This window comes from Phaenicophaeus curvirostris, chromosome 5 (genome assembly GCF_032191515.1).
Source record: "Phaenicophaeus curvirostris isolate KB17595 chromosome 5, BPBGC_Pcur_1.0, whole genome shotgun sequence".
Taxonomy (NCBI): Eukaryota; Metazoa; Chordata; class Aves; order Cuculiformes; family Cuculidae; genus Phaenicophaeus; species Phaenicophaeus curvirostris.
Window position 1 is genome coordinate 44,051,740 of NC_091396.1, and position 10,598 is coordinate 44,062,337.

The 10,598-nt window shown below is 55.2% G+C and overlaps 1 protein-coding gene across 2 annotated transcripts; it reads left to right on the plus strand.

Moving 5' to 3' along the window:
* The first annotated feature begins 1,558 nt into the window (after nt 1-1,558).
* Nucleotides 1,559-9,350, plus strand: VRTN (vertebrae development associated). 2 transcript variants are annotated; one of them, XM_069857043.1, is made up of 2 exons: nt 1,559-1,642; nt 6,909-9,350. In XM_069857043.1, exon 2 carries the CDS (start codon nt 6,910-6,912, stop codon nt 8,935-8,937), a length of 2,028 nt encoding a protein of 675 aa, XP_069713144.1. In that variant the 5' UTR covers nt 1,559-1,642; nt 6,909; the 3' UTR covers nt 8,938-9,350. The 2 variants fall into 2 exon arrangements, with proteins under 2 accessions (XP_069713144.1, XP_069713143.1); XM_069857042.1 differs by lacking the exon at nt 1,559-1,642 and adding an exon at nt 3,978-4,051.
* Nucleotides 9,351-10,598: the final 1,248 nt, after the last annotated feature.

Sequence of the window (10,598 nt, forward strand, 5' to 3'; positions counted from 1 at the left end):
TTGTCTCTTATTATTCAATCACTCCTGCGCCATTGCACCTGGCTGAAAACTCCATATAGTTTGTCACTCTCCCTCTCTGTGTGATGTGAGCAGAACTGAAAAAATCATTATCATCTGTCTGCTGACACCCAGCATTGTCCTGGGACACATACAGACATGAAGACGCCTCACAGGACCTCTCCACAGAGCCCAGCAGTCTGTCTATATGAGCATCGCTGTAAGGACTCCAGCACAAGCACAAGCCAGTGGATTCAGAGATGGTTTCAAGGCTGGGAATGAGAAGTACCAGACAATGTGAATCCCAAAACAGGATCTCTGTTATTCACTTTGAATAAGTTACTATAAAAATTGGGATGGAGTTTCCCAGGTCCTTGTTGGGCATAGTTACGCCAGAACAACTTGCCCTTCCTTTCCCCTAAAACTGTTGGGCAGACTGCAGCTGCAGCAATCCTGTTTCTGTTGCCATCTCAGGCAGCAAGCTCTGCTCTTTCCTCGTGGAACAATACTTGGCACAAGGGAGGAATCCAGCCAAGACAGCAGACACTTAGGATCCTCCTGGAAGTCCCCCATACCCTCAGTCCTTCCAGCCCTTCATCAGCTGCAGCTCCCCCAACTTTCCAGAAGGAAGATTCTGACTCTGGAGGGAGAAAGATTGAAAAAAGAGAAGCTGGAGCACCAGCAACAGCTTTGAGGGACATGCCAATTCAGCCTATTTAGGTTAACCTGTTCTAATTCCAAAGGTGGTTTTGGCCACTGGTACATAGCCTGACCTGCCCCAAATAGTGTTTGGCTGAAACAACTAGGACATCCTATCCGAATGGTTTCCTCTCGTCCAGCCATGGATAATGATGCAGTGGGTAGCGTACTCTCACTGCCTCCACTCCTGGCAGTCCCTTAGGTGACAGTGGAAGTGGGACTAGGAAACTTTCTTGCTGGAGGGGAAACCAAGTATTTGAACCTTGTCCCTACATATGGCACTATCAAGATTGTCACATTCCAGTGACAGAGACAGAGGAAGCACTATCTGATACAAGAATCCACTATCAAGTTCTTGGGATACTTTTCCTCATCAGGTTCAAACCAATGAGGATTTTATGCGCTGAACATGGAGATGGCGCTCGACCTGGGAGAAGACTGTGTTCAAACTTGGAACAGTAAAACCTGCCTTCTATTGTGTCTGGAAAGATGGTGCCCTGAGAACCATGCACAGCTGGGCATCTCTGTGCCTTTGCTCTGGGACTCATCAGAGAACAGATGAGCTGCAGCAGGCAGGTTAAAGCTCAGCAGACAGAAAAGCTTCTGGCAGCCAGAGCTAAACTGCAAAGGTCTCCTTGGCCTACTGTCATACTGAAGGATCCTGCACTACATCAGGGAGCAATCTGAGAGCACCCCACTGAACTCCTCCAAGGAACAGAAAAATGCTAACTACTTGTTTATATGCTGGAAGCTGGTGTGTGCAGTCATCTGCATAACAGAACTGCCCAGGCTGTCTCTTTGTGTGTTTTCCAGCTCCTATGTTAATCACTGACCCTGCTGACTCCGGCATTTACCAGTGTCTCACTGCTCTGTGAGTATCGCTTTGCATTTGCAACCGAAGAAGTTAAAAGGATGAAGGATGAGAAGGGGAGCTCAGCAGCTGCGGGTATGAACACCAGCCTGCCGAGGGTGGTGGGGAGAGAAGATCCAGGACTGGCCAGGTTGATAGTGAGAGTGGTGTTTGCTTTGGAGAAATGAAGATTGCCTGAGAGGGAATAAAGCTCGCCAGGGGATGGTTTAGGTCTCTCTGTTTTATGGTGTAGCTTTCCTGTGTCCAGTGAGATTGACCCCTGTGAGCACTGAAGGCCAGAGTTCTGTGTCAGTTGGGGTAGTGGCTCCTAGCTGAGGCTGAGAGGACTCACAAGTGCCAGTCCACAGCTTCCAAGGAGACCACTTGTCCTGTCAAGCCCTCCTTGCCCAGCCTCCCCCTGTGCTCCTGGGTTCAGATGTGAGACAAGAGAAGTGGGCAATGTGCTCTGGGGTATGTGCAGTAGGATTCAGGGCAGTGAAGGTGTGTCTTGACTTGTGCTGTGATGCTTCCACACAGACTACCTTGGAAAGGAGGGCAGGAGGAGAGGCAGCTGAGCATATTTCCCTTATTTGAAAGGTCTGTGTTTAGTTTCCTGCCCAAACTGCACAAGAATCCCATATGTGGGCTCTCCATGAGCTCTTTTGCCCTCTCATTGCCAAACACTGCAGTAGAAATGAGTGACCATGATGAGGTCCCTCACAGGTGGTGTTATGCAGGGAAGAAAGCCCTTGCCATGTCTGGCATTGGGAGTTAATTTTGTGTCCCTTCCTGTATGACGGGATTGTGGTGGGGCTTGGGCTGGTCCCCAAAGGTAGGCTGGGGAGAGGAAACTAGAGGCTACCTGCAACTAGTTATACAAACCAGGGGACGTGAAGCACCAAGACCAGTTGGTGAAGAGCCCAGCTCTTTCCTGTTGTCCAAGCTGTGTCCCCCTCCTTAAAACGCATCCAGCCTTCACACTCAAGAGCAGATGGACTCCATGATGACCTGGTTTGGGATGGTGTAGCTTGGGATGAGGCATGTTCTGGAGGAAACTCTAGGGGTTCTGGGTTTGTGAAGAGGATGTGGGGTGGAGCTGGCATTGGTGGCTCAGCAATGCTGGAACGAGGTGCTTGGTGCACTGGCTGTTTGCACAGCCTCACGTGATGCCCAAGTGACAGGATGAACCCATTGTGTGAGAAGGAGTCAAGGAGGGAGACCTCAGGCCTGAGATTACGGTAGGGATGAATCAGGGAAGAGATAACTGGGAGGAAGGTTCCACCGAGGGCCCTGGGGCGGGCAGATGCAAACCTATACAGGAGGCTGCCCAGAGCACCAGGCAGGAAAAAGGCTGCTGTCATTTGGGTGCCTCCTGCAGAGAAACGAGGAGGTTTTGAAGGGCAGCACAGCTGAGCTTCATCGGCCCTGGGGGTGCCACCAGTGTTGCCTTGTCAGGGGAAATCTGGTCACCACTTAGGGAGCAGGGACGAAAGGGTAACTATCTCCTCCCTGGCAGCCCAGAGAAAGGACCACGGCCTCGACAGAAATGAGCAGGGAAAGGGGGCAGACACGCACATGAGCTGCACTCACCCCACGTCCGTGGCTGCAGCGGCACCCACTCAGAGCCTGCCTGCATCCCGTGGACACAAGGGGTGCTCCGTGCTTGAGCCCAGCTCCCACCCCACGGCCACTGTGGGCCCTGTTACCTGCCCTGGGGCTGCAGGCAAGGGCAGGGTACGGGGCAGGAGGATGCTGTGGGGCACGAGGGTGCTGTGGAGCTGCAGGTGTGGGTGGGGTACGGGGCAGGAGGATGCCATGGGGCAGGAGGATGCCGTGGGGCAGGAGGATGCTGTGGGGCTGCGGGCAGGGTACGGGGCAGGAGGATGCCGGGGGGCAGGAGGATGCCGGGCGCGGCGGGGCAGGGGGCGGCGGTCCCTTTAAGCGCGGCGGCAGCGGGACAATGGCCATTATCACTTTAGCTTTGGAAGTGACCCCCGTCCCGCTCGGCTTTCATCTGGTCCGGAGCCGCGGGGCTGTCCCGCTTCCTGGCGGGGGCGGGGAGGGGCGGGGAGGGGCGGCCCGGCTCGGCCCGGCCCGGCCCGGCGCCGCACGCGGCCGCCGCTCCCGAGGGTCCCCGCGGGGCTGGCACCGGGGCGCGGGCGGCTCCGCGCCGCTTCCTGCCGCCGCCCTTAAAGGTGCGGGGCCAGGTGAGCGCCGGCCCGGGCGGGAGCCGTCGGGGCCGCGCTTCCCCTCCAACCCGTCCCTCGGTCTCCGCTCGGCGGCCGCTCCGGGGCACCGGCGACCTCTCGCCCCCCGTCGCGGGGCCGTTCGTTCGTCCCTTTGTCTCCCGGGCTGCCCCGTCCCCGCGCTCGGACCGGCGTGACCCGCTGCGGGCGCTGTCAGGCGCCGCTCGGGCGCTGCCCCTGCCCGGGGGACGGCTCGGACCGGGCTCGGTACGGGGCTTCGGCCTCGGTGAGCGCTGCTCGGGGGCTCTTCCCTCTCCAGGTGAGTGTTGCCGCGCTCCGGGTTGGCGGATGGAGCCGCTGCCCGGGCTGCCGGTGCCCCCGGGGCTTCTGCCGGGTAAACTTTCAAGCCTAGACGCCGTTTTGAAATCCCCGCTTCTGTGGCGTGGTTGCGGTGGTGCGAGCCTCCTCCCCACAAGCGCGGGCTTCTACTCAAACGAGGCGGTGGCCGAGGCTGCTTAGTGAGCTGCCCGGGCTGGGGGAGCGGGTGCCCCCGAGACCCCGAGCTCCCAGCGGTGTCGAGCAGCCGGGGTGGCAGGGACCGAGGTCTCCTGGATTCCTGCTGCTGGGAGTGATTTTCGGGCTGGCTTGGGGAACTTGCACTACTGGATGCCACCAGCCCATCGGTTTAGGTGAGGGAACGTGATCTGCAAGTGCTTGCTTATCTGTTACAATGCAAAAGCGGCCAGGTTAGGCAAAACCTCCTTTTATCAGCAGAGAAAAGCTCCTTTGGTCGCCTCTTTGTGTGCTGAGGTGGTGCAGGGAGCGCTTGGCCCTCGTATTCAGCTAGCTTTGCTGGGGCTGTGGGGGGCAAAATGTTCCTTTTGCATGAGGGTCCTCTCTGAGAGCTGCTGGGTTTGATCTGGCCGTGAACCCAAGCCCCCAGCTTGGCTGACTTCCCTTCTGGCTTCCCCCAGCCCCTCTCCACCCTGCCCCAGGAACTCCTCTGTGCTGCTACAGCTGCAGGTTTTGCCTTAGGATTGCAGGCCAGTGGGATTTGGCAGTGACATTGAGACTGTGAGGTTATTGATAAAAAAAAAGGATTAAGTCCTGTGCTTCCCTCTCTCCCTGCAAACAATAAGAGGGTGGGAAATGCCCACCAGGCCATAAAGACCAAGGTTGTTGCTGATGCTCCCTACCTTGTGTCAGGTCCTCACCCCCTCCAGGGAAAAACCTTGTCTTGCCTTTCCTGGCTTTGCTGGGGGGCGAGTGCTCGGCTTCACTGCAGGGTGAGGCAGTTAGTCCCGAAATGGTTTGGCAGGCCACAGGGAAGGAGGACTTGGGCTCTGCCAGCCCCACAGTTCTTCTGAGGGATGCCTTTGCCTAAGCTCCTCAAGCACATGTTAACCACAGGCTTAGTTCTATGAACTTGTATGAATTTCTGCAGACTTCCATGAGAACCACAACAGAGACCTGATCTGAAGTGACAACCCCATAGTAGCTCAGACCAGGATTTTAGGACAAATTTATCTTCCCCCACTTCACAGCTGTGTGCTTTTTCTTCTGTGTTTGTTGTCTCTGATACCTGATGCCCCACAGCTGTGGGAACAGCTGTAAGAGGGCCCTGGCCTCCAACTTGCAGGAGACTGTGGAGGAGTTTGGAGTAGGGAGTGAAGTTGGTTTGGTGACTAACTGTGGCCTAAATAAAGGTGAGGGGCAGCAGCACAGAGGCTTCCTTGCGGTGAGTAACCTGGACGTAGCTGTGTGATTCTGTGGCACCTCATTTACTTTGCTATTTGGTCATGGCCAGGGGCATAGATGCTTCAGCAATAACCACGTTATCTGCAGCAGGGTGTAGGGCTGAAGTGATCAAGCAGGACATCGGCTTTACTGCAGAGCTACTGCTTTTCCTGCCTGACTCTGCTGTTCCCCATCACCCCACAGAGCTGCAAGCGTATAGTGATGCCTGTGAAGTGTTTTAAGAAGGTGGGCTCTGAATGGGATGTGAATTGAGTAGACTTCAAAGTGGTGCCCTGCACGTTGGGGGTGGCATGTGAATGAGCCTTAGGAGAAGATGAAGGACATTAGGTTCCCTAGTTGAGTGAAATGTTGTGGTCCGTGGGAGAAAACTGTTTCAAGAGGGAGAGACTGGGCTGGCTGGTGGCAAAAAGGTGCTGAAGAGACTTGTGTTGGAGCTGGATCATGGGGTGAGGACTGCACAGTCATCATTAAAGTTTCTGGAGTGGTGAGGGCAGAGCTGTGTAGGTGTCAAAAAGCTGACAAAAGAGGGATGCAGGTTTGACCCTTTGGATTGTCTGAGTGAGAACTGGTATGTGGAGGGAGGAAGGGAGGATAGGACTGGGATGGACTCGACAGGCAAGAGGGCTCCATACAGCCTTTGAACTAGCCACCCGGTGCTCATGCTCTGTCTGCACTTCTGGGTTGCCTCCTGCCTGGTAGCTCATCTAGAAGCCCTCCTTTTGCGGCTTCTCCTTGGCTGGTGGCGTATGTCTGCTGAGCAGCAAGCGACATCTAGTGTCGGCTCAGGCAGCAGTAACCGTGGCTCTCGCTTTTTCCTCCCATCCTAGTTTCTGACAGCAGTTTTTAGTGCAGTGCCCCTCAGGGAGGGGCCAAACTCCCTGGCCCGTGTTCTCTTCGGCTTGAACACCTCGAGCCAGGTCCTTCCACCTCCTGACACAGTCCTGCTCTGTCACAGGTCCCTTCCTGCAGAGGTGACAAACGTTCCACCTTTGAGGCTCTCTTCTCTCTGGAGTGGTGAAAGAAAAAGGTGGGAGAGATGGGCAGGGGTGAAGCCGGGCATGAAGACAGGTGTGCAGGATATGAGATGACCTGGCTTCCCACCCCAGCTGGATGCAGTCATTCCTTAGTTTCACCTAGATGGTCTCTGGAGGGCTGTGTGCCATATGTGCTGCCCACAGGAGGTCACTGGAGAGCAAGCTGAGCCCCTGTCCCTGTCCCAGGTCTGCCTGTGGGAACCCAGGCTTCCTCCTTTGTCCTTGGGAGTGTGGGTGGAAGGGTGAGCAGCGGCCTTTCCTCTACGGTTCTCCCCCATCCTGTCCTTTGGGGAAGAGCTGGACCTAGAGGCCAGAGCCCTGGCAGCCTAGACTGTGCACTATCTTCATCTCCAGTGACTTTTTTTATTTTTTTCCATCCTTCAGGATGATCCAGCGGCACCAGCTGGTGCAGTCTGTGCTGCAAGAGTTGCAGGAAGCCACTGAATGCTTTGGTTTGGAGGGCCTCACCAGTGCTGCGCTGGAGGCAGAGAGGACACTGTCATCTTTTTCCCTTCCTAGCTACTGTGGGAGGCAGTTCCAAGAAGAGCTGGAAGTTGACCGGGTAGCCAGGAGCCTCTATCCTGAGGATGCCCCAAGTAACATGCTACCTCTAGTTTGCAAAGGTGAGGGGAACCACCTCTTCGAGGCTGCCAGCGTGCTGCTCTGGGGCAACCCCAGCCTCAGCCTGGAGCTGCAGGTGCGTACAGTGGTGGAGATGCTGCTGCACAAGCAATACTACTTGAATGGTATGATTGACTCCAAGGTGATGCTGCAGGCTGCCCGCTACTCCCTCTGCACTGAGGAGACCCCAGAGATGACCAGCCTCCCCATGGCTATTCTGGAGGCCATCTTTGATGCTGATATCAAAGCTACCTGTTTTCCTGGCACCTTTGCCAACATGTGGCACGTCTATGCTCTTGCTTCAGTCCTGCAGTGTAACATTTACTCCATCTACCCCATGCGAAACTTGAAGATCCGACCCTATTTCAACCGGCTCATCCGGCCCAGGAAGTGTGGCCCGCGAACCTCCACGCTCCACATCATGTGGTCAGGGCAGCAGCTCTCCCAGCAGGTCTTCAAAGCGCAGTACTTTGTGGCTGTGGTTGGCCTGGAGGAGCTAGAACCCACAGTACCTTCTCCAGAGCCTCCTGTCCAGCCCATGAAGACCCTTGAGCTGCTGAACAGTGACCCTCAGCTGACCTACTCCAACCTGCGTGACCGGTACAACATTACCAAGAGCACCTTCTACCGATGGAAGCGCCAGTCTCGTGAACACCGACAGAAAGCAGCTGCCAGATTTGCAGCTAAACACTTCCTCCAGTCCTGCTTTCAGGAGGGAAATATAATCCCCCTGCAGCACTTCCGACAAATGTTTCCAGAAATCTCCCGATCCACATACTATGCATGGAAGCATGAGATGCAGAGCATGGTTAATGGTGATGCCTCTGCTCTGCCTGAGGCCCACGGGTTGCAAGAGCTTCACAAGGATATCCCCAAAAAGGCTGATGTGGATGACCCAGCAAATTCACGAGGGAGCTTAAGGTCCCCAAGTCCTTCCCTAGACCCCATCCAAGCAGGAATCTTCATGCAAGGAGCCAAATCCTACTTGGAGAAGTGCATTTCCATGAACACTCTGGTGCCTTACAGGTGCTTCAAGCGCAGCTTCCCTGGCATCTCCAGGTCCACCTACTACAACTGGCGAAGAAAAGCAATCAAGGAGAATCCCAACTTCAAGCCCCCCCAGTCTCCCTTGGATAACCAGAAACCTCTAGTGATAGGAAAGCCATTCCTGCAGTTGGAGCCAAGCAACAAGCCTGTTAGGAAGAAGCTGAATGGAGACCGGCCAGCACCCAGGAGTCTCCTGCAGCTCAAGCCCTCTCTGTGCTGGAGAAAGCAGCTGCGAGATGTGGCTAGAAGGCAAGTCCAGCAATGGCGGCTGCCATTCTACAAGTACCGCCTACGCTACCCATCTCTTTCCTCCACAGCCTACTGGTTTTGGAAAGGCAGGGGCCGGGCCATCAGGCAGCATCACCTGCCCTGGACCAGCTCCAGCCAGCCATTGAATCGGGTGGCTTCCCTGGCACCTCCAAGAGCAGAGCCAGGCTTCAAGCCCCAGTGCCACATGGAAGTAGCCACAAAGCACTTAGATAAACCAGTGCTAGCCATGCCGTACAACACCACCATTTCAGGCTATGCCATGTCAGAAAGGGCCAACAGCAGGATGTTTGTGATGGATGTGATCGCCACTGCCCAGTTCAAGGCACAGGCCAAGCTGTTTCTGCAGCAGCGCTTCGAGTCGAAGACCTTCCCTACCTACAAGGAGTTCAGTGCCCGTTTCCCACTCACGGCCCGTTCCACGTATTACATGTGGAAGCGTGCCCTGCATGATGGGCTGACACTTGTGGATGCCTGAGTGCTGGTTGCCAGCTGGCTTGGCCACAACTCCTCTACTGACATGCCCTTTGGCTCTTCAGTGAGGTGCCCATGCCAGGACCCTGCTTTAAGTTTTGTTCAGATTTGGTTTGGTTTTGTTTTGTTCCTAGTCTCTGGCTTTCTTATTTTGTGGTTCAATCAGATATGGGAGCATCCTTGCAGTGCCCGTTCCTGGAGACAAGTGGAGTGGCAAGAGAAGGCACTGAGCTGCCCCAAAGAAAAGGGGAGGTTGACCTCCTTTTGTGCTTGGAGGGTGAGCGAGGGAGGCAGTGCTGCGCCAAGTGTCGAGGCATGCTGCTGGGCCCCAGGTACTTGCTTGAATGAGTAATGTCGATGTGCAAGACTAGTGTGGAGATGCCCAACATTACTTCAGAGAGCAGAGCAGCACTGGCTCAGTTGTGGGGGAGGGACTTGGGGGAGGGTGCTCAGCTTAATGGGGGGAGCATCTTTGATCTGAGCTCTTTTCAGTTAAGTAGCGTGAAAGCATCACTTGGAGCGAGCACCGATGCCACCTTGGCTTTCTGGTTCTTAATACCTGCCTCTGGCTACCCTGACCATCCCTAGAGGGAGCAGAGACTGGTAGAGGAGGGGACTTGCATTGCAGTTTGTTTGCTGGGAACACCAAACTGGCAGCTGGTGTCTTCCAAGCTCCAGAGAAGCTGTCCCTGACCTTGCTGGTCTTGTAGCAACAGCATTTCATGCAATCCTTTACTCTCACAGCTGGCAGCTGCCTTACTTTCCTAAGGTCTCTCTTCCCTGGTGCCTTGAGAAGATGGAGACTGGACCTTGTGTGCCACATGTCCCTGCATCCTCTGTGCCATGCTGCAAGCTGAACACAAAATGGATGTCTCTTTGCAGCAAGCCTAGATGCATATATCTCACTTGTAAGAAACCAAAGCAATAAAGACTCCTTCACTTCTAGTCCTGTGCAATTTCTCACTCTTGCTTGTGTGATTTCTGGGCAACACTTCCCTCCCCCCTGGCTCCCCAAGTCTGCTTTCTAAAAATGGTTTGTGGGTGAGGAGAGCCTCAATCCATGCTCCTGTGAAGGTTCTCTTCTGCTTCTTAGGACCTGGCTGGGAACATCTGCTCAGTGGTGCTCTGGAGGCCTGGCAGAAGCTGCAGTCTCCCTGCAAGAGGCCAGGACTCTCCTCCCAGATTGAGTTTAAGGCTGGGTCTGACAGCATGAGCACAGCTCTGTATGATGGTGTGAGGGTGGCAATGTCTGAAATGTCAGTGGGTAGTCCTGCTTTGAAGTGGTGGTGCAGTACTACGAGGCTGAAGCTGGTAGCTTGTACCTCTGTCCTGCTGGTGTTGTGGGGTGCAGGGCTGTGGGGGTCTCTGGCTGCCAAGGCTCTGCTGGAGGTCTCCAAAAGGCCTCATCTCCTTAGCTTGTGAGCTCCCCTGTGATGTCTGCCAGCATGGCTATGTAGGACTGAGCTCCAGGGGGTCTGGCTGCTGCCGCTGAGGAGGGTGGTGACAACAGCAGTACCTGCGCCTATTTCCTAGGAAGCTGCCAGGAGTCAGAGCACCCTACAGATGTGAGGGGATGGCCTCTTGAACCCTGCACCTACAAGAGCACTCCCTGAGTCTTTTCATTCTTACCCTTAGGTCTTTGCAGGGGCAGGAAGAGCTTTTGTG